Source organism: Geospiza fortis, unplaced genomic scaffold (assembly GCF_000277835.1).
Source record: "Geospiza fortis unplaced genomic scaffold, GeoFor_1.0 scaffold636, whole genome shotgun sequence".
NCBI lineage: Eukaryota > Metazoa > Chordata > Aves > Passeriformes > Thraupidae > Geospiza > Geospiza fortis.
In genome coordinates, this window is record NW_005054435.1 from 1,194,246 (window position 1) to 1,218,384 (window position 24,139).

The 24,139-nt window shown below is 40.9% G+C and overlaps 1 protein-coding gene across 1 annotated transcript in view; it reads left to right on the forward strand.

Annotated features, from left to right (window-relative positions):
• The window catches only part of SPATA5 (spermatogenesis associated 5), a 160,557-nt gene that overhangs the window by 18,992 nt on the left and 117,426 nt on the right, over nucleotides 1-24,139 (forward strand). Inside the window, exons 9-12 of the mRNA XM_031061994.1 lie at nucleotides 1,051-1,205; nucleotides 5,375-5,584; nucleotides 16,672-16,725; nucleotides 17,101-17,180. Of these exons, the coding sequence (XP_030917854.1) occupies nucleotides 1,051-1,205; nucleotides 5,375-5,584; nucleotides 16,672-16,725; nucleotides 17,101-17,180 (499 nt within the window). The remainder of the gene's footprint in view (nucleotides 1-1,050; nucleotides 1,206-5,374; nucleotides 5,585-16,671; nucleotides 16,726-17,100; nucleotides 17,181-24,139) is intronic.

Sequence of the window (24,139 nt, forward strand, 5' to 3'; positions counted from 1 at the left end):
AAGGTGATCTGGTGTGGTATGAAGTGCCTCATTTGTTTTGGAACACATGGCAACAGATACTGCGTATCTGGATGTGTGTGTACCTGCACATAAAATTATACTCATCATGTAATAATATACCAAAAAAAAAAGTTTAACATTTTCAGTCAAGGGACAGGTTTGGAAGCAGAAGCAATAAAACTCTAAATTATATTAGGCCTTAAAAGGGATAATTATAGAGGGGAAGCAATCCTGCTTTTGGGCATCTTACACAACAGGAGCTTCAGTTGCTCTCTTGGGAATGCCTGGGAGCTGCCAATGGTACCTCTCAGCCCTGCCTGAGGAATATTGATGTAATGATGTGTGAGTAGGTGGGACTTGTGTGGCTTCTGAGGGATTGATTTATAGGAGAGAACTAGGAATTAGTATCAAGATTTATAGATACTCTATGTGAGTGATTTGTCCAAACAAAAGAGTGGGTAAAAGCTCTGCCTGCTTTTGAAAAGTGTAATTGCTGAAGGGAACAAAGAACTATTGAGTGTCACAGGGAATGTTTGTTCTATATCAAGAAAAATGCAGGTGTCTGGCATCTTATTATATGGGAAAATATGGTTCCAATGGAAGTTAAAGCAATCTCATCAGTTTTTTTTTAAGTTTTGAAGATGCTGTCCTGATAATAGAGAAGTGGGTGAGGTTGTGGATTTCTTGTGAGCTGATTTAACATGTCCTTGAATGTTCATTGTCCTGCTTCCTCTGTGGTTTAGAAATGTGTTCACATCAATGTATGGACATTTGGAGAGTTTCATCTCTGGGAAAAGGGGAACAAGGCTGTTTCATTCTGTCTTTTGGAACAGATACAGTTTATATTCTACCTGTGGTTGTTAAATCCCCTTTTTTGTGCTCTCTTTTCAGAAATGTCTTGCATGTTTTTTGACATAGCTCAGGCCCAGCACTGAGACACTTTGGAACATCATTTCCTTCCCAGTGCTGCAGTATGTTTGTGTGTGGAACACTGTGCTCGTGAGAGCCAGGAGGAAGCCTACCTATTTCCATGTTTTCTTGTTTCGCTAGGTTTGTACGCGCTGCGGAGAGTGCTGGGGAAGAGGCCCGGCCTGTGGGACACCGCCGTGGCTGGGTCAGTGACGATTGCTTTCAATGACTTCCTGCAGGGGATGAAGGATGTCAGGCCCAGCGCCATGAGGGAGGTGGCAATTGATGTGCCAAAAGTAAGTTGTTTTGTGCAGTGCTGTGGCAACACTGTCAGGGCCACGAAAAGAGGAATTTCATGGAGTGCAAGCCTCAGGTTACTGGTGAATGTTATGCATCATCTTTCTGTTTGGGTGTTTGTTTATTTATTTATAATTTTGAAGAACTGTTTGCAGAATGGTTCCTGATGCTCCAGGAAGAGTTTGGGAGTGCAGGATCATATCTCCTGATCTCTAGTTTTTTATGCTGAGTGGATTAATGGGGTACAAATCTTCAGATGCATGTTCAGGGAAGGTCTGGAACAGCCGTGGAAGCTGGAGCCTTCTGGGAAGCAGACACAAGCTAAAGCAGAAACCAACTGTTAGCATTTGTAACCAAAGTATGTTGAAAGAAACTGTAAACAGTTTGATTGCTCTGATTTTTATGTTAATGTGGCCTGAATGTCTTCAGTGGTATTATATGGTTTCAAATGAAGGCAGAATTCAATGCTGTAGGCTGATTATGACTGCCAGTCACCTGTCATGTGACTGTCATTATATGAACAGTTCATTTGATGGTGTTCATCTTTACCATGCTCACTGCCCTCTTAATTACATATTATAGTAGTTCAGTAGCAGACCCAGCATAAATTGGGCTGGGGAACTGACCTGGTTTAAGGGAGCTCTGATCTGTGTTAAGAAGATCGAGCAGAAGAATTTTCTATTTAATCTGACTAAATCCCGATTCTGTGAGCAGTTGTGTTGGTGTTCCTCAGCAGCTCCCCAAGCCCTGGAAGAAAACATTTATGTTTCATTGCATGAAAATGAGTCATTTTGGAATTAGATTGCACAACTGTAGACCCTTATTCCCAAACTTATAGGAATGGGAAATAAAATCTGTGAACCGGATGCTGCCCACAGCCAGCTCGGATGTCACACTTGGCTTGCTAAGAGCCCATGCTGTGCAGGGTGGAATTGCCTGGGCTGGCCCCAAACAGCTTTTCCTGGAAATGGTGTCATGGCACCAATATCCCCAAGGCTAAGTGGCTCTGCTGAGAGCCAGAGTTGCTGATTTTTGCCTTGCTCGTGGTGCTGCTGGCTCGTAGGCTCAGGTTGGTTGTTATTCCTTTGCTGTGCCTCTCAGGCACTCCAGTCCCTTTGGAGCCAGGTGGAATGCTGCCCAATGGCACAACACAGGCAGGTAGAAGCAAGGTGTTGAGGTACTGCAGGAAATCTGTTCTCAGTCCTGGTCAACCTACTCCTCAGGCTCCTCTTGTCCACTAAACCATCCTGCTAGTGATTGTTTTCCCTGATTGTCACTTGGTTTTATTTGTTAAACACCCACCGAGTTATTGGAGTACTACTGCAATTCATTCCTTTATTAACAGCATAGTGGAGATTATTGTTGTGCTAACAGAACCTGCATTTCCACAAAGCAATGCATATTCTCTGAAGATGTAGGGTAAATTTCAAGCCATCTGCTTGCTGCCTGGGGTGAGTTTAAAGTAGATTCCAAAGTAATTTGGGTGCAACAGATTTTGTGTCCTCCCATATCACTTACCAAAGGAAGGGAGTTTGGAACTAGATGATCTTTAGAGTCCATTCCATCTCAAAGTATTCTGTGAATGCTGTAATCTAAAAAATCCTTGCTAAAAATAACTTCAAACACTAAATAAATTATAAGATGTGAGATTTTTTTCCCCAAAGAGAAGACAGGAATTTGAACTACATTTATAATATCAGCTTTTTAGGTATTTATTGCAGATGGAGTACTCACTTGGCATCCCCCTTGGTGTGGATGGGCCTTTGGCCCATGTAGTTACTTACAAGTAAAACCATTGACAAACATGACATTTTTTGATTTTCAGCTTCATTTTTTAGATGGTGGGGCTCTTTCATATTTCATTGCTTTGCAGTAGCCATGTGCCAATCAAATGACAAGAGTTCAAAGTAACTTCTGAATAAAGCCACAATTCCTTTCTCTTGTGTCTGAATTGTGTTGGCTGTGATCAAGGCAAATGTAAAATCCTTGCTGCCTAGTTCTGTGTAGCATCTTGCCTTCCATTTTGAAGAGCCTTTCTTGAACTTTGCTGTGTGATACAACCTTTTTAAAGGACTGCTTTTTCTAGAGCAAGGATTTAGGAGAAAGAGGATGCACATTGTAAATCAGGAAGTTAATACTGCAGTTCTTTGGAGAGTTGCACTGCAAGTTGCTGTTCCTCCCTCTCCTGTGGGTCTTTATGAAATTTTTTTCAGAGAGTGCTGTGGGTTTTGCTTGCCTCTTTTACTCCCTTTAGTGTAATTCAACACTCAGGTTTGTGTCTTTACAGGCAAAAGATTCTGGATAAGACATCCTTTGCCTGTCTGCTTTATTTCTTTATTACTGGTGCTTAATAACCTCTGGAGAGCTGCAGCTCTGCATCACACTCTGAGCTCTGTTGACCTGGGGAGAGCTAAAGATTGCAGCAGTAATGAAATGTTGGTGTAGCAGAGAGCTGGTTTTGTATGTATGAGCCCAGCCCCAAGGCTGATCTTTAAAGCCATTTCCACAGTGACGGAACATCACACCTCATTGCTGCTGTTGCAAGACCTCTCCTTTGAGTTCCTGTGCAGGGGAGAGCAGTGTAACTATTGCTGGTAGACTGTTCCCCAACCTCTCTTGCCTCACCTCTCCCAACCTCAAAACTTATCTCTCTCCTTTTGAAATGAAGACAAGTTTGTTCTGTTTAGAATTCACCAGAATGTGAAGGTAGTGGTTTATTAGCTATTTTTGCTTTTAATACTATTGCTGCACCAGTTCCTCACCTTGTACTGTCACAATTTAAATTGTAGGCAAAGTCAGAATAAGTCTCCAGATTGCTGAAAACAACCTTCGTGTAAGATGACCTTACTTCACCTTTTCTGTACAATTCTGTCACTTGTAGTGGTCTTAAATGCCACGTAGTGGGTGTGAAAAATCACTTGAATGATGCCTGACTGATATTCAGTAGACTGAATATTTGCAGAGGGTAAATGACTGAATATTTAAGAGAGTAAAAGTAACATTTAAGTGTTTTCTCCCTGCCTTTTTATGTGCATGTCAAGTACTGCTAATAGATCTTGCCTTCTATTGCTGAAACTTACAGGGAATTCATGATGGCCTAATTAATTTCAAGATGCTCTTGTTCATGTTTGTCAAAATCTTTGTCTAGATAGAAAGACACGATGACTGTCTATACTTTGCCAGGTATGAGTAAGGATTGATACTGAAAAAAGGAGAACAAGCTTATGTTGTGGTCTGCCCTCAGAAAAAGTTGTCTAAGTGTCAGATTTAGTTCTGTGCAGTTTACAAAGCTCCTACATAGAATCAAGAGCTGTAGGGGTAGGTAATACGTCTTTTTAAATGACATTAAAGTCACGCTATTTGACCATGAATAGCCACACTATTTCATATCTGACTCATAAACACAAACTTTTGTTATGTTTGCTGTTTGCTCTCTGCTCTCTTTGTAATTTTCTTTTATGTTGAAATCTGACAATCTAAGAGAAATTTTAATTGATTTGAAGCTTGCTTGGTCTTAAATAAAAGTGCTTGTACCACATCCAAATGCTTTTTTTTCATCAACTTCAATAGCAGACTGAATTAACTTTCTCAGGGACTGTCTACTTTTAGTTTCCACTCCTTGTCCTGGCATCAGGGGAAAACAGGGACAAACCAAGGGTGACACCAGATTTCAGCTTGGGGGGAAAGGCAATACCTTACCTCTCAGCAGCACTCTGCTTGCTTTTCACATGTAACTCGCTTTCCAGAGCTGAAGGATGATTTATGTTGAGCAAATTTCTGGAAGAGTGTTTTAAGGCAGCAGATAATTTGATTTAGGTGTGCCTTGACATGTTTAATATTTGAAGTGAATGGGAGTGGATGGTGACCAGAGGAAGAGCAGGCTAGGAAGATGTGGAGAAAAGTCTCAGGCTTGTTGACAGCCACGTAGGAAGAGGTGTGGTAGATTTTAGATCTGTCTGCTTTTTTGGTAGGGCATAACACATGCCTTTATGTATTCCTGACAAGCCTGTCTTGTGCTTCTTGTTTAATAAAGACTTTTTGAAGAAGTGATTCATTGAAAACAACTTAATTAAAGAACCAGTACACATTCTACAGAGCATTTTTGATTTGTTTACTTTAATAGTTTTGCTCCATGGTCTGAATTCAGCAAAAATGCTCTGTTCTGCAGGTATCTTGGTCAGACATAGGAGGACTAGAAGATGTCAAGCTGAAGTTGAAGCAGGCAGTGGAATGGCCTCTCAAACATCCAGAGTCCTTCATCCGAATGGGGATCCAGCCTCCTAAGGGTGTCCTGCTTTATGGACCTCCTGGGTGCTCAAAAACCATGATAGCAAAAGCTTTGGCTCATGAAAGTGGCCTCAACTTTTTGGCAGTGAAGGTAGGCCATTCACACTCACGTTTTCTTAACTCTTACATAACAACTGATGGTTTTACCAATTTCCAGTTAAAATCCAGTGGCTCTTAGTGTTTCTGTTCCCTATATATACTCCTGCAAACAGCTTGTAAATATCAAGTAAGTTTGTGTTTTCTTGTATGCTGTTAAAAGAATTGTTATTTATTTTGTCACAGCACAGATCTGGGATGGACAGGTAAGCTGTGGAGTGAGGTCTTAAATATTGGCATTGTTTAAAGTCTTTCTAAAAGTGGCAACAATATTTATACTGCAATTAAAGCAATGTAAATGAAAAGTGGCTCTGGATAGTGGATAGCTGCTGTTACTGTAATAATTACTTGCATGCATGGAAATATCATCTAATCTCTTACATTCCTTTTCATTCCTCAGGAAGGTCACTTTCTTTATCTTGCTGTTCGTGTTTCATTACAGATTTTTCTTGTCCCATTTGCCTTTTTTCTGGGGAAATAGTTCTACTTCATCAGTTTTCAGAAAGCTTGAAAAATCAGTTATATCTTGAATACTCTTGTATAAATGGGATATTCTCTCAGCGTTGAGAAACACTTAGTATAGAACATTTTTGGATTTCGTTGCCTATGAATCAGTGTAATTGATCACTGTGGGTTGTATGGAAAACAAATGAATGGAAGTTATTTAATAATAATACTGAGCTTCACTGCATAGGAAAGAAAAAAAAAAGATAGCAGAGTGATTCCACATGGGCTAGTCTTGCAGCTGTGTCAGAATGTTAATGAAGTGCAAGAAAAAACATTTGTTTAAGTATTTTGAAAGTATCTCCTCCTTAGCAGTAAGATCACGTCCCCTTCTCTGTTGACCATCTCTTGACTCACAAAGCCTCCTGTGTTAGTTTGCACACAGCTTCCTCCTCCTCCCATCCTTTCAGGCACGCTGTGGATCCTCTCTGGGAGCAGAGGCAGTTGTGTTGACCCTGAAACCAGCAGCCCTTCACTGCCTGGGCTCCCTGGGATTACAGGCAGCCCTCTGGGTCACAGTCACATCAACAAGGGCAGCCTTGGAAACCTCAGCCCTTAAGAAACACTACCTTTACTGCCTCTTCCATAAAGACAAAGTAGTTCTTTGTACTCCAGAGTTACTGGTAAACAAGGTAACCTTTTCCTCCGCCTCTGCTTAAAAGAAAACATTCCTCTTTGTCTCACCCTAAGTACTGGTGCCTGAGAGGGTGGGGAAAGAAGGTAGCAGTCTGGAAAAAAAAAACAGTTGAAAATGGATGTTGTTGCTGTCTTGTATCCCTCAATCGTGGCACCATCAGACAGTTTTACTGATGCAGTTAATTGTCTGAGAGTGAAGGGTGGCTCATGCTGACCAGGAGGTATCCAAAGCTGCAGTGTACAGTCATGCAGCGTTTTTCCATGGTGCAGCTCTGCACGTGCAACATTCCCCATCATTGACAAGCTGCAGAAGTGTCTGGCTCTAGGAAATTGCCTGTGATTCCCAGTTGGTTTAAATCCCCTGGCCTAGAACTGGTCAAATATTCAATGTACAGATGTTTCAAGAAGCACATCTCTGGAGCATGTCCAACCTTGGACATGTTGACTCCAGGAAGGGAACATAGCCCACTTTCTCTAACTTCACATTTGTTTCCTGGACAGAAAAAGGCAACATCCATCATGTACTAAATGTGTTAAACATTGTCTGTAGCACTTTCTCAAGCACAACAGGCATGAATTAATTTCCACCGCAAGTGTTCCTGCAATAAATCCAAAGATGAGTATGTGGGGTTTTGGTTTGTTTTGTTGGGGGATTTTTGAGAGGGGATTTTTCGTTTCTTGCTTATAGCCCTATTAATTTTCCCCTTTTCTACATTATGTCTTGGATATCCATCCCTGGAACCGACATCAGGCATTTTGAAACGAAAGTGCGATTCTTGATGATTTACTTTTCAGACTTGCATTTTCCTTCCAGTCTCTCTGGAGTAAGTAATTCTGATGAAAAGTGTCTGCTGTACAGCTTGTAGGATACTCTTTTGGGGTAGTGCAGAGGGCAGAGGTTCTTGGGCCCTTCTAGAGCAGGGGCTGCAGGCAGGAGGCGCAGCTCTGGATGCTGCCTCTCCCTTTGGCTGTGAAGCCTGAGAGGAGATCGATTCTGTTCCATGCAGTGCTTGCTCGGTTCGGTGATTTTTGGAAGGCTGGACCTATTGTGTCTGCACAGTGCATTTAAGAGCCACGAGCACAGTAAGTCCCAGCTCCCTCCCATCAGTGCTGGATGTGCTGTCCTTGTCTGAGCTGGCTGTCCTGCTTCAGTGCAGCAGGTATCGCCTCCAGGCAGGCTTTGTTTGCCAGATGTGTCTGTGCAGTTTGGACAGCTGACTCTGTTCAGTGAGACGTTTCAGCTGCCTTATGAGCAAACTGTTCAAATGTGACCTTTCCATCTGTCTTGGGCATGGGGAGCTGTCACAAAGCAGCCTCTGGCCCACGTCTGACTGGCCTCTCGTGAGGTTTGGGAGATGGGCTGAGTCTCCGTGTCATTTCTGGGCAGAGGAGCTGAAGAAAATAACGTGATAACAGATGTTTGACGTTGCATCCTGTTCTCTCCTGAAATCTATTGTGAAGTTTGAATGGTTAGTGTTACAATGAATGTTGCCCTTTTGTAAACATGCTCTTTGATACTTGGCCAAAAACTTTTTATAGCTGTATTTGCACCAAGATTGGTGACCTTTTGCTTTTCCAGAGCAAAGCAGCTTGTTGGTTGGTTTGTTTTACAAAGCAATCTTGGATATAATTCCTAGGGGGAATAGTTTATTTTTGTTCCTTCTCTTGACTTTCTTTGTCTCTAATACAATGTATCTGCTAAATTTACTGGGGGGGAGGTTGTCAGCTACTTTCCAGGGGATGGCTCTTCCTGCTCCTTCCTGCCAACCTCTTTTTCTAAATCTCTTGTAGCATTGAGGCTTTTCAGGGTTTTAGTGGTCATCTGGATTATTCCCCCCTCCAAACCTCTGTTACAGAAAAGGCAACTGAATTGTTCTCAGCTGCTTGGAGATTTTTCAATGTTTTGCACTCATGGATACAAGCAAGTGTAAGACTGCGTGAAGGAATGGATTAGGATAATTTTTTCATTCTGCAGGATTGAACATCAGTCTTGACTTATCAACAGCTTTTGATCTGACTGACTGCTTGTTTCAGTCAGCCTTCTCTGCCCTTTTGTCTTTCACAATCCTCTTGTGCTTGTACCAAAGTTTGGAATTTTCTTCTGAAATGTGTTTTATGCATTTTTTGTGCTAGTAAGAAAAACCCCTTATATTCAGGTATTGGACCTATCCATACAAATATGATGGGGACATAACTTTCAGCTTCTGCCAGGCTGATGACACCTTGCTGTTATTTACAACCTGTCTCTCTGACATTTTTGCTTTAGATGTCATCTAGCTTTCTGAAACTGAACATGAAGGAAATGAAACCCTTTGTCACTGTATTCCCTCGTTTGACTATTTATGTCGTAGGTATTTCTGTGGACTGTTTTGACAGTTCCTGCACTTAGGGTCAGTTTTGGCTGGCTGGTTTTTTTGAGCTGTATTTTTGTGAGAGCACTAGGATTTTTGTGGTGATATTATATTTTTGGAAGAAACTCGCCTGGCTTGCTGTACGGCATAGATAATTATCTCTGCATTTGTCTTGCATCTTAGTTTATTTAGACGTGTTACAACTGCCCTCTTGGGTTTTAAATTTTTTATTTTATTTTATTTTTAGGAAATTCTGTGTCATTGTGTTGTGCTAAGAATCAAATGAGTATTACTTTTCCTTACATATTTTCTGTGGCTTTTCTGGGAAGCAATTTGCAGACAGTCTGTGTGGATTTTTTTCCCCCTCCTATTATTGTGCTATTTAGGTCATTAACTTTACTACCAAATAAAAAAACCATTGAGCTGTTTTTGGTTTTAACCTATTTCAGAATGAACACTGGAGTCTGCTCTTAAGATGTCAGGCTGGGAGGTACCATCAGGATACCCATCCAGATAAACTCTATGAGATTATCTGATCCATGGGGACTTGGAGTTCTGTTTTCTGTCCAACAAGCAGATTACCTGAGTTTATAAGATATATAGCAAGAAAAATTATGTAACTTCTATATGCTTGTACAGGTTTCAGAAACATCATTTTTCCTCTTGCTGCTTAGTGTTTTTTAAAATGTGTCTGTTTAAAATCAAAGGTAAGGCCAAGCCTCACTTAGGGGTAGTGACAAAAACCAGCTTAAATTTTTAAAAGTTAAATGCCTTGCAGTTCAGCTAAGCGAGGCACAGTAATTTTTGTAAACAGGATGAAGCAATACTTTAAAAATCCCCACCGCACAACACAAAGAAAACCAAACCCACCTGTGACAGTAAGGAGTGTTTAAGGTTGTCAGCACTGAGCAAAACCACTGGTACAGATGATGTGAACTATACTGTTCTTAAACTTTAATTTGAAACATTCGTTAGGAGATCCAGCTACAGTGTGATTTAAAAAAAAAGAGAAAATATTCCTGACCTTTTATTTGCTGTTACTTAAGAGCTTGGGCTGAAGGAATCTTTTCTTTTTAAAATGAGCAGTAATTACAAAAATATACAGAGTTCCCAGGGCTCTGACTTCACCTTGGCTTGGTTGAGCTTCCTGTATCACCCAGCTGATGCTTTTGTACCACTCCCCGTGCTTGACATGTGCTTAAGCTTAGTTTGTCATCTGGGTCAATTATGTCAAAATATTTTCCAATTCAAGTTTCCTCTGCTTTTCCCTTCAGCTCTTGGCTGTGGCAGCTCCCACAGATTAATGAGGCTTGGAAAGGTCGACTGCTTTGCTTTGTGAAGAATTGTCACTGAGTTTTGGGGAGATAGCTTAGCCTTTTGATGGGGATTTCAGTGAGCAGAAGTCTGAAATAAGAAAGCTTGGTGACTGTAAGTAGTTTAAAAGCAAGGCATTTAAGATGAAAAATGCAGAGGCATTGTGGCTTTATGAGAAATTTTGGCAAACATTTGATAAAATTTCTAAAAGGATCCACAGTAACACATTTACGACAACTTGTTAGTTAATTAGCAGATGGTAAAAATACCTCTGTTTGAAAAATTGAACATTTTTTACAAGGGATAACAAGTTGAGATACTTTGATGAGCTCTTTTAATCCTGAAGCTTTCTGCATATTGTACTCTACTAAAAATCATTCATCCATTCTTACCATAAGCTTACCAAAAGTGAAGATGGAGGCAGAAAATGGTTAAATGTAATCCCCCTCTTTTTGTCCCTTCTCAATTACCTTGCAAATGTATTTCTTATTAGGACTTTGTTTCTTTCTCTCTCTTCAAGTTACCAGTGGAGGAATGGAGTGTTGCTGGAGGTGTGAAGTCTCAGCAAATAGGTTTTGCAGCAGGGGTGGCTCATTTTGTGTGGTTTTGCTGTGTGATTTTTGATCCTGAGTGGATCCTGCACTGATGGTGTCACAGGCACTCCAAAGGCACTGGTGCATGCAGTGTGTGTAATTCAATGTTTCCAGTCAGCTCATTCTGCAGTGCAAATCCTGGCTTCTGTTTTATGTAAAGAAGCCTCAGAAGATTGTCACTGGAGTTTGCTGGTCAAGACAAATGGCAAACAAGTGGACTCTGAGGCAAGGCAATAAAGAAAACTGGATATTATAGTTGCCTTTGCAGTCTTACCATGATGCTTATAGCAACTTCACTGTAGGGATTGGGGATAACAGGATTTTGCCAGTTTCCCTTACATACTTTGGAACCCACAAGCACCTGCTGAAATCGAAGTTTTTCAAACCCCAGACAGGTGTCAACAAGTTTTTAATGTCCTCTGGAATGCAGGGCAGAGGGAAAGGAAGTGATTGAAATGGTGCATGGTGCTCAGCCTGGGGTTTCCGTGTGCTGAGAAGCTGGGAGTGATGCAGATGAAATCTTGAAGCAGCCCTGAAAGAGGAGAAGCAGACTTTATTCTTAACAAGCAAATAGAATGCGTTTTCTGAGCAAATATTTTTCTATACAGTGTAACCTGTCACCAGATCACACATGTACAGCCTCTGCCTTAGAAAGAGCCTTACTGTTAAAATAAAGGAAGTTTCAGTGTTTATCTTGTTAACTTGCTTCCCTGCAGCCACCCTGAGTCATGTGCTGCTTTGGCTGGACTGTGGGACGGATGGAATAGCATTTTGCCATGGAGATTACAGTGCCAAAGGACTCAATAACTAATTTCTGGGTCTCTTCAGTGTTGTTAGAGTAGAGCCTAAGGCTGAGAGAATTGAGATTGTTCAATCTGGAGAAGACTTAGGAGTGGCCTAATTGTGGCCTTCCAGAACCTAAACAGAGCCTACAAGAAAGATGGAGAGAGACTTTTTCCAAGAGCATGATTCTAAGAGCAGGTTAAGGGACAATGATTTTAGAGCAGATTTAGATTAGATAGATTAGGAAAAATTCTTTACTGTGAGGGTGGTGAAGCAGTGACACAGGTTGCCCAAAGAAATTGTGGCTTACCCATCCCTGGGTAATGGATGTGGATTGCCCATCCCTGGATGAGGCTCTGAGCAATGTGGTCTGGTGCAAGGTGTCTCTGCCTATGGCAGGGAGGTTGGAACTAAATGATCTTTAAGGACTCTTCCAACCCAGGCCATTCTGTGGTTCCATGACTCTATCTCACCTTCAGTGTCCAAACTGGAAAGAATTAAAAAATATACTGGTTTTAATTCTATGAGGGATATATTGCTGGGGTGGGATCAAACTTTGCTCCTCTGAGCTGGATGTCTAAGCTTCTCCTGCAGTCTTAAGGGAAATTAGCACGTGGCACCTGAGAGGTGAACATCTGTCTGCCCAAATCAGTTAATGTGAATGTCTAATTCAGATGCCAGTGTGTGACTGTGGGCACTGAACACTGCCCTAGGAACACAGTGTGAATGGTTGAAAAAGAATTTTGGCACCTCTGTCCTTTTTTTTTTTGTTCTTTTCTGAGATTCACAATACAGAGCTCAGTTTCTAGAGACATCATTTGAAATTAGATATTAATTATGACTGATACTTTAATGTCTGATCATTTCTGCTTTGAATATGCCAAAGAAGGAATTGTGCCTTATCTTGTAGTAATAATTAAGAGCAGTAATCTATTGGATGTGATATAAACTTTCTAGTTGGATCTTTAGGACATAGGAATTGTACTCTGTGGCTAGCACAGTTTAATGTGTCTAAGAGCCCAGAACCTGTATGTGAGGTTATCAGGGTATTTCTGAAGAGTCTAGACTGAGCTGTGTGCTGGAGACAACTGGAGCTGTGCCCATGTGACTCAGAAAGCCTAAGTGCATTACTTGCCTGATTGTCAGAAGAGTGAAAAAGAAAACATGTAAGAGAAATCACTGACTAACTTTCCTACCCAAGTGGTGGAAAAAATCTGCAAGTGGTCTTAAGACCTGCTTAGAAAAATGACTGATACTCTTTAACTTCAGGGATAGCAGATGTCCCTCTTGCAGTTTAAAAATGCTTTGAGAACTTCTGTCAAAACCATGTGTGCACAAGCTTATCTCATGTTGCTGCATGTATACAAGGGTTTTATCTTCTGTGCAGTTAATCTTTGAGAGTTAATTCTGATAATATTTTAATTGCAAGAAATTTTGGTTTTTTATTAAAATAAAAAATAAATTAAAATTCATCCAATCCAGACCATAAGCAAGTAGAAGGTTTCATGATGCACAGGGATATATCTTGTAAGTGAGGATGGAATAATCTTTAGGCAGAGCGTGCCTGGAAACTCTCTCTACCTTGAGGCTGAATAAAGAAACCTCAGCAGTATCCAGTGGGCCTGAATTGGCAGATTTTTTACTGTCAGTCTGGACTCCAGCTCACAAATGCTTATATGCATGGCTAAGCTACAGCTACTTCTGCCAATTTTCTGCTCCAAATCTTTTGCTGGTTTTGGAGTCCCTGTGCAAATGTCCACAAGAAACAGGTTTTATTTCTTCATGTCTGCTTGTATGGAAGATGACTTGTTGCAGATGAGAACAGAGCTGTGCAGCATTAAACTGGCCCATTTTTTACTAGCACCTCTTGGTCAGTCTATCAACAGCTATAAAAAGCTTTTAAAAAGAATCCATATGCTCACCCCTTGGCCAGAAATGATCTTTCAACAAATGTCAGCTAAGTCAAGCTCTTGTCAGTTGACTTTTAAAGCATTTAGAAAAGCACTGAAAAATAAAATAAAAAAACCCCTCCTGGTATTTCTTTAGTGGCCTCCAAAGTCTGCTAAAGGTGAGCTTTGTGAAAATGAGAAGCTGTATCAGCTGCCAGCAGGTGACTTTGTGGTGGCCTGCAGACTGCCTGTCCTGCAGATTTGTTTTTCAAATAAGAGCTGCCATCAATCTGAGCTAAAGGACAGCACAGGTGCAGACAGGGTAAGGCCAAGGCTCAGCTCAGGTGGGAGCAGAGCTCACCCAGTTCATTTGCTATCCCCAGCTGCTTTGAACATTTCTAGGTTTTATGTTGTGGTTTTCAGTGTTTGCATGATTGAATTGTACAGCAATTCCTCCTCTTCTGTGTGTGCTTTGTCTTACTTTGGAGCCTTTTCTTTTCTTACTGTGGACAATAAGGATTGTGAGCTGCTCGCAGTAAAAAATGTGACACTCAAATGGAGTTCTGGTATCCCTCATGAAGGGTGAACTAGGAGACTTTCAAACTAATTTTCATGAAAATTCTCCATAAAGAGGCACAGCTCATTAGCATGTAGTGGTCTTTCACCTGGAGTTGCTGCTTAATGAAGAGAAAAATGGAGAAAAACTTCATGTCGAAGCTTACAGCAAAAAAGTTACATTCAAAATAATTCTCTTTGAAACATTTAAAATGGTATTTATTGCTTTGATGTTGCCTTCATCATATTATAATGCTTAATTAAAAATAAAACTACAAGCATCTGAAATTATATTGTACCTTAAAGCTCAAATAGGGTAGTTTTTTTGCTGAGACAAAAGAAAATGTCAGGCTGTTTGATGTTGGGTCACAGGAGAGGAGCACACCGTTGGCACGAATGTGTGTGATGTTGGTTTCCATGGGAATACTGATGTGAATGAAGATTACTTATGGGAATAAGGGCATGAAAGGGAAGCTCCACAGGCTCCAAGGAAAAGTTTGTGAGAGAAATCTATAATTGTGGGTAGAGTCTGCAGTGCTTTCTCATTGTGACAGAGAGCTGGATGGAAAGAGAGGACTCTGCCCTCATTCCTTAAGGATTTGTCAGGGCTGTGCTATCGGATTTCTCATCTGCCCTGAATGGGATGAAGGGCAGGGCCCCGAGCAGCTGGGCTGTCTCTGAGCTGCAGTCTGGCCCTCACTGACTGCTCCACACTCCTCGTGGGTGATGTCAGTAGCAGCAAAAGGCTTTGTCCTTCTCTCTCTCACCTTGTTCTTTGTGCTTCTCTCTCTCACCTTGTTTTTCCCTTCTGTCTTTCCTGTGTTCCTTGGTTTTGTGTGTGAATAATTCTGTTTCCACACAGGTACCCACCAGACTCCAAGTTTGCAGTCACTGGAGGCCTCCAGGTGCCACTTTAGCTGCTACAGCAGTTGCTTTAAGAAAGAAAACAATGCCAATTGTATAATTTACCTTTCCACAGGCAAGGCACACAGTGCTGGCCCTATCAACTCTTACAGTGTGGCTTTGGCCTGTGTGGTGCTCTAGGTCTGGCTGCTGCACTCATCTGGTCCTTTGGATAAAGGACAACTCTTTGAAAGGAAAGAAATAAAAATGGTGTCTATGCCTGGATGCTTTGCTGATATCAGATAATGTGCTTTGCTTTTCAGATACTATTTTTTTACCCCTACATGAGCACAGGTGTTTTCCAGTGTCAAGGTAAAGTCAGTGCATTAACTGTTACTGTAGGAATGAAAATGAGCATGGAGAGGGGAGCCTGCAAAACCAGTATGCTGCATTTTTAGAGTGATGAATCTGTGTTCCACCAACCTGGGAACAAAGTCCAGATGGTCCCATTCAAAGAGGGCTTGTAACAGAGGCTCTGTCATTGCCAGTGCATAAATGTGTGTCTGCCACACATTCCTAATTGTGACATACCTGCTGTTAAAGCTGCCCTGTGCTCTGGGCTGAGTGTTACCTGGAGGTACCCACAGCTGGGAGGAGGTGGTTCAGCTTTCTGACTGTGAAGGATGTTGTTTCTTCTGGGGGAATTACAAGGACACCTGTTGTTGCCTGGAAAATAGATTGGAGCCACTGGCTCTTTTCGTTCAGGGCAGCAGATAATGATCCTTGTTTGTGGCTGCAGGTCAATGCTGATGCAAACCAGGCTGAAGTCATTGAGTCATTACCAATCCCAGGAGAAGCTGAGGCCCATTAGGAAGCATTATTTAAGCAGCCTATCCTACAGGATACAGCAGAACAGAAAATACTCTGATAATCTGCCATTGTTTTACTTTTTAGAATTGTAAGTACTTGTTCAAGACTGGAATGCTGACCCTGTGGTCTCCAGTCTGTTCCTGGTGGACAGGGCTGTGAGGATAAACAGGCACCACAGCAGCTGGCACTCATAATCCTGCTTGGCAGCCTCAGCAGAGCAGCAGGAATGTGCATGAGCTCAGACACTGAACAGCTCCCTTGCTAGGGATAGATGTGCTGCTGTGGAGCTCCTTGCTTCACCTGCAGAGTGTCAGGTTCAAAGAAGTGCTGTTAAACATTGGTTTAAGTCACTGCTGTGGTGCTTGGTTGGGCAGGATGCAGGTTGAGAGTGCAAGTAAATGCTGTGCTGTGATTTGTCCTTCTGGTTCCTTTGCAGCCCCTTGGTGTGCTGTTGTTGAGCACTTTTAAGACCCTCACAGCACTTGTTTTTGTGGTTAATTCCATTTCTCATTAAGGTACTGGCAAAGTATCAGGATGAGAGGACTAACCAACATGCATAGGTACTAAAATAAATGGAGAAACCCTCTATCTCTACCAAGCTATGTAAAAATGCACCCATAAGACTTAAAAATGACAAAATCTCAGTTTTTTTTGTAACAGAGTGTGACCAGTGTAGCACTGGCAGACTGTCTCAGTCATTTTGTATACAAATGTATCATGTTTTTGAATTTTCTATTTTTTCAGGGGCCTGAGTTGATGAACAAATACGTTGGTGAGTCTGAACGAGCAGTGAGAGAGGTGAGAAAGGGCAGGCTGTGGATAACATTAGATGCAAAGCTTCCTTGGCTTCCAAATTCTTCTCTGCTAATGAGGTTACTATTAAACTTTCTGAAAAACTCCTTCTGGTGTAAGCTTAAAAAAGGAAAGAAGAAAATGAAGCAGCAGGCATATTTAGCTTTCTCTTGCATTGATACATGTTGAATTTGGGATCCTGTGGCAGCTTTTACTACTCTTTTTAAAAAAATCTGTTTTAAGATAGAAGCAACCCAAGACAAGACAGACTGATGTCTGTTATGTGAAACTTTGTCACTCTTGAGGTGTGCAGGGGGTGATAGTGTACTGCAAATGCTTCCTTCCCTTAAAACTGGGTATATCATTGTTGTTTTTTTGTAGATCTTCAGGAAAGCCAGAGCAGTGTCTCCTTCAATTCTCTTCTTTGATGAAATAGATGCCTTGGCAGTTGAAAGGGGAAAGTAAGTAATCCTGCTACAAAAAACAAGACATTATTTCCTGATAAATGATTCTTACACTGTACAGTCACAGATTTATTTACCTTTCTAAAATTATTTTATTAAATATCTTTATTCTTTATACAGAAGGGTAATGTGTGACTTTTACTCAAGCCTATTTAACTTGGCATAAACAGGTAAGCTGATGGAGTTCCTCCTGCCTCATCTCATTAGCAGGAATGAATCTACTGGTTCTCATGCTCTTTGGCTCTTTTCTGTGGTTTTACCTTTTATTTCCAGTAACTTAACTCCTTTCTTTTCCCAGGGTTGTTGCCCTGGCCTAATTTGGTGTCTTCATCAAGCAAACAGTAGGATCATAAGCTACATAACACAAATTTCCAAGGAGAATGCTCATAAAACTAAATTTACACCTATGTTTAAATGTTTTGCCAGACTGGGTAAAACTTCATTAAAAGATTTGGGAACATTTGTGTCCTTTAATGTGTGACATGAAGAAGGGATTATTGTGCAAACAGCTAATAGTATTTTTTTAATATCCTGCTTTGTGATGGTTCCAAGAGATGTTTAGCTCATGTCTGAATCAGAATTATTGCAGTTTTTAGTTGCCCCTACAGCATTTAAGATTTGACAGGCTCTGTAAGTGGACTTTCTTGGGGGATACCTCATTATAAATGTAACTGCTATTGCTGTTGCAATAAATACTTTTATCCTGTTTTATTATGCATGAAAAGCTGCCAAATAGGTTCATTAGAAAGTATTTGTCCTGTTTGAAGGCACAACAAAACTTCAATGTTTTTCTGAGAGAAAAGCTCCCTTAACATCCCTACAGGTTCTTTTGTATTGCAAGAAGGATAACAGGAAAGGATAACAGGTGTCATTTTGATGTTATTTTTGACAAAATAAATTATTTGTGTCACAGGAGGTGGCATCATGTAGCATAGAGCTGCCCTGTGAAGCTGCTGAGAAATGAACATTCTTACTGTTGAAAAGGCAAAATCTGATTGAAGGTGTTTTCCTCAGAGTCCTTTTCATGTGCAACGTGTGCAGCTGTGAAATTTGTGAGCTTCCTAGAAGTGCTATGCACTGAAGCGACAGAGAAATTGCAAAATTGTTTGCTTGAATCAAGCCAGTGGAGGGGAAAAAATATCATCCCCTGCTGCAATTGTTAATGTGTTTAGCTTCCAGAACCAGCACTTCATCAAGATCAAACCTCCAAACCTCTTGGAAGGTTAGGCCATAATACATTTTAAACAGTTTTTTCACACAGTGCCCTGGAGGTGGTGAGTTTGTTTGTTTGTTTGCTTTTTTAGGGAGTAAACAACAAACAACCTGATTTTACCTTACCTGGGACTGTCTGTGGGGGGTAGTGGGCCTGGCACAGCTTGCTGAAGAATGTGGTGTGACCTGCTGCAGTGGTGTTGTGCTGGAGACATCTGGTTTTGGAGCTTTAAAAAGAACAGGGCGGGATGCACAAATATTTCATTGTCAAATGTGAACCAGATGGGAGGTAAAATATGTAGCAGAGTTCTCATAAAATTCATCTGAAATTAAATGGTGTAGGAAACCAGACAAGGCACTTATTAGAAATGGCCCTTTTTAACAGGCTGACTTTGCACAGTAGGAATTTGCAAATGCACTAGAGATGCTAACGATTTGTGGCCTCTGGAGATCCATTTCCTGTACTATTACTGACTGTGCTGAAGTTTTCAAGGAAACACCTGTTTATGTTGTCTCCCCATTCCCTCTGTTGGCTGAATTAGTTTTCTTTGCCTTGGCAGTGAAGAGCACTCTGTGATACAGCTTTGTGAGAGTTTAAATCCTTGATAGGATGCTGTGGGCTTTGTGCAGAATGTGCTACATTCCATATCTCCTGGGTAGGCAACCTCTCCTAATCCTACCAGGGTATGTCCAGAAATCCAGAGAATCTGCAACTGTTAAGCTGTGGGAGTAATTTTATGTATAATTCTGATCAGAAATGTAGAGGTGAAATAACCTTGAGTAAATCACTTAATGCTTTTGTTCTTCAAAGCACCCTGCCAAGTATTCATTAACCCATTATTTAGATTTGACTAAAACTTGTGGTTGTTTTACTCCCAGCCTTCTGTAGAGATCACTAAGCAATCCCTTCTCAGCAGCAGGGGCATATGAACTGATAGATTTTGTAATTAAATGAGTGTACAGGTAGACAAAGAAAGCTAAGGAATTTTCTTGTTTGGGACATTCATGATAACTCCTTTGCATCAGGTAGTGGATTCTGTCACTGCACAAGCCATTGTGCAAACACTGTGGCTGCACTCAGTTATGCCACAGTGTTTTATTTATGACACATTCCCAAGCCATAATTCATTCCATAATTGTAATACATCTAACATGCTACCTAATGTAACTGTCTCGTGTAGCAGTTTTGTTTTACAATGTCTATTTGTGTGTGTTTATTAGTTAGAGCTAACAATAATTTGAAGTCAGCAAAAATTATAGTAATTGTTTTTCATTGTTCATTGTCAAAATGTTTTGTTTGGGAAAGATTATTTCTTATCCAGCCTGCTTAGAAGTTCCATATGGTTTATTGATATGAACAAAGCTCCTGGATTTTTTCATTGTCTGCCCACACCCTCCCTAGTTTGCATGTAGTGGAGTACACACTAATACATATTGATCAAGGAATTAAGAATGTGGGCTGGATACATACCAGTTTTAAAGACAGTTTATGAAAATATTATCCTGCAACTCTGAAGAAAAATAGTTCAATGTAAGGAGCAATTGCTTGAGATAAAAATCTGATTATCCTTGATGCAAGAAGTTGAGAGGGTGATTCTGAATGGTCTTGAGTTTCCAGTGTGGTAGTGAAGATGTAAAGATACTTTGACCTGTGTTCACTTCTGCATTTTGTTCTGTTACTCTCAGCTTCTAATGCTCATGGAGGATTTTCCCATCTCTTTCTGATTTATGTTGAGATGTTTGAGTAAGTTTAGAGAGAACTGAAAATGAAAAACTAGTGGCTCAGTGGCCTGACTGTAGAGAAAAAGGGAGGCATTCAACATGACTGTTTCTAAAGAAAAAATTATAAACCTGCAGCAGAAAAGATGGTAGAAAGTTAGAGGTGTCACATTGAGGTTTGAAGAGGAGAAATGATAGAGAAAGAAAAAACTTCTTCAGTCATGCACCAGGAGAGGTAAACCATGAGATGCACGGAGCCTTTTCCTCTGCTTTGTGGTTCTAATTAGCATCTGCTTGCACAAGCAGATTATGACTTTTTCTCTGCTTTTCCCATACTTTTGAAAGATGCTGTTATGACTTTTTGTAGGACAGATTGCACTGAAGCAGGACTGGTCCAGATACAGGAAAGTTTGCCTTGAAGTAATCCTGTGCCTACACAAAGCTTGGGAGACTTTACAAATTACACAGCTGCTGAGAGTTATGGGTATTTGTTACCCTCAGTATCCTGACCATGTAAAACCTAATTCTTCTGGCCATTAGGGGTTGCCAAGAGGGAAATGGCTTGGTAATTAGACTTGAAAGTGATGAATGAACTTGGGTCTGTGTAAATGCAGTGCAGACAGTCTGTTTGCTGAACTTCAGAAATCTCCGTGCTTTGGAAATGGGACATTGTTTATATAAGTAGGATTTTTAGGATTTTTCAGCAAGAGACATCCTTTTCTTGTTTTCCAGAAGCAAAGCATTCCCCCTTTAACTGCAAGTCTCTATAATGTAGGATGGGAAATGCTGCAGACTGCTGTGAAAGGCACTGATAAATGCTATTTTCCAAGGGGAAGGAAAAAAAGGCAGACAAGGGACAAAATCAGTTCCTTGCATTTGACATGTGGAGACCAAAAGTTGGTAGATGAATATTGCTAACCTTTTTAGAGGATAGGAGTGACAAAGTGAAGGGACTTTGGTACCAATCCCCTGAAACCACAGCATGATTTAGGGAAAATATGTTATCCTGTATGGTGGGGGAAGGATAGATAGATAGATTCTTAAGCTAAAATTTAAAATAGTCACAACCACTGAAAGACACACTGTTTTCACTTTAGGTATTAAAATTCTCAAGTTCTGAGGCTCTTGGGCTTTTAGAAGAACCTGTGAGGAACAGCAGCTTCTCTTCTGTAATGTACCACCTCTGCCTTAAACAGGGATAGTGATTAAGCTTCTCTTTTTAAACCAAGATATCTTTCTGGGATGTTTTAGCTCATATTTATTTATCCTCTACCCTTGAACTTGTCAGTGTATTTTAGTGCCTGTGCAGATTCCCTGATGCAATGGGCAGCGTATGTCATTGAAGGAGCTCAGTGTGTTGCATCCAGTAATGAAACCCACGGGCTGAATTCTGTGGGGATGCAGCAAAAGGGAGAAGTTCTTGGCAGAAATCTACCTTGCACAGGGTGAATTAGCAGTACTGAAGCTGGAGGAAGTATTGTCCCCCTGATGTTTCTCATGCAAAGACAGAAGAACATGAACAAATTATACCTGGAAGATATGGAGTTTCCCCCTGCCGTGGTTGTTATGAGGGACACAATTCTTGTCCAGCTCAAAGAACTTTGTGTTTCTGGCCTCTGTTGGCACTGATGTCCCAGAACCGGGGGACATCAGCTGATTCCCTGCAACATCTGAGCCATGTTTGCACATGATGGAGAATTGAGGCATTCAAAACTTTCGTGACTGCTGTATGAATTCTTTAAAGTTTTGGAATTTGGTATCCAAACAAATATTGTCTGGGGAAAAAAGCTGCATGCCTAGTGCCAGCTTTTTATTTTAGGCCTAGCAAGGACTGATGAAAGAAGAAAGTTTTGAAACAATTTTATTTTACAGTAAAGCTTGTAATTGGTTTTGGAAGAGTGGTTCTAACAAATTACTCATAGTTCATGTGTGTATACAGCAAATGTCTGCAGTCCCTTTACTTTTAAAGTAATCTTGTTAGTGCTTTTGGCTATCAGGAATTGTTTATCATAATGTGATTTTGAATCTGTGTTTCTTCCTTTTTGTTTACAAACCCCGATAATTTGTAGCTTCCCAGCCTACATTATAATTTGGGTATTTGAAGTCAATAGAGACTTTCATTAACATCAGTGAAAGCAGGACTGGATCCATAAACCGTTTTCTTGAAGTCATCATTTTAATGATAGGCAGAAGGAACATTATTGTAACTAAAATTTATGAACAGTGAACCTATTATACATAAATATTGTTGTAATGAAATTAAATCCATTCTAGTTAGTTACTTCTAGTTCTCAAATACTTACAGCCTAAACTGTGCTTGCTTGCCTGGTAGACGTGATTGATTACAGATTTAAACTTGATTAACTTCCAGGAATGCACAGAGGAGAAATGCTGAGAAAAACAGAATGAAAGGAAGTGGGAAATTTACTGTGCATCAGGTGTGTGCTTGGTTTGGGGTTGTTTTTTCATTTTGTTTCATTGGTTTTTTTTAAGGCAACATCAGTGTTAGCAGAATGGGAGAACTCATGATGTTAGCATCCTTCCTGTCAGCCAGGCAGTGCTAAGGCGAGCTGCAGGTGTGGGCTAATGCCAGTCTTCCATGGATGTGCATCTGGAATTAGCTGCAAGCAGATGGAAATGGGTGATGGATCACCACCTAGGCACTCAAGCATTTGGAGATGTGCTTGGGGAAAGCCCTCTGGAAGAAAGCCTGTTGATTCCAAACCTGTCTCAAGCTGGCTCCTTTCCTCCTTTTCTCTCCTTTCGCTGTGTTTTATTTTTCTGGGCCTACTTCATTAACTTTTGGAAGCTGCAATAATGAGAAATCTAGGTGAGTGGAAGAGGCTGCTTACACAACCGTGAAGGATAATTAGGATGTGTCTGCAGCTGCCTGCAGGCCATTTGTTTCAAAGTCACCTGCTGACAGCTGAGCACTGTTTCCTGTTTTCACAAAGCTCATCATCTTTTTAGGAAAGCTTACTTGCAAGCTGGAGACCACTCAAGGAGTACTTGGAATTCTTTTATTTTTCTGTGCTCTTCTAATCCCCTGCAAACCAAATTACATGAACTGCATTTAATTGCTGAATTGACAGTTGGCATAACATCATTTTGGCATGGTGGTGACAGTGAAGATAAATATTCTATCCAGACTGAATTTCCCAGACTTTGCTTAGGTTTCCTCTGGGTATCTGTGGTAGTTGAATTTTGTACTTGAGAAGACAGAGAAGATATGAAACAATATGGTGGGTAGTAGTTGATACAGTTGGTGCATTCAGGATCCAACAGCATCTAATTGTAAGGTGCTGATGGAGGGAAAGGTTTAGGATCATCTTCTTGCAGGGTTTTCCTGATCACACAGGCAGGAAAATTCCCTCCCATAGGGAGTTTTTCTTGTCTGAGGACTGAAGGGGCTTGTGTACTTGTGTGTTTTAGAGTTTGTTTTTTTTTTTTTTTCAATGAAGAGTGAAGCCTTGAGTGACAATATTTAAGATTTTCATGCTGCATTTTGTTCTTAAGCTTTTTAACAACATCCAAGCCTGTAGTATCTGTAGTGGTCTTAATAATGATTGTTGAAGTTGTACCATTCACAGAAATAAGTTTGGCCCAGTGTTTTAATATTGGACAAGCCTGCTTTTCCTGACTGGCATGCCAGTGTCCATTCTCATGGACAAAATGCCCCAGTGATGGAATTGTTGCACAAAATTTGATATCAGGGACCATCCTGCAGTTATTGTCTTTCTGGTAATGCTATTGGAGCAGAGAATTTTTTATTTTTCAAGTACTGAGGAAAACCTTAACCTGCCAGAGGCGTGTTTCAGCCGAGTTGGTGAGGGAGAGCAGCAGAAGTGTGTGACAGTTAATTAGGACGGCGGCAGCCGGATGGAAAAGCCGGCCTTGGCAGGTGCTCCTTGCTGACGGCTTCCCCCTGAGCAGCCCCCACACAAATGTCAGACTCAATAAAAATCCTTCAGCCTGTGCGAGTGGGAGTCTGCTGGCAGGGCGCTTCTGTATTTCAGGAACCGTTT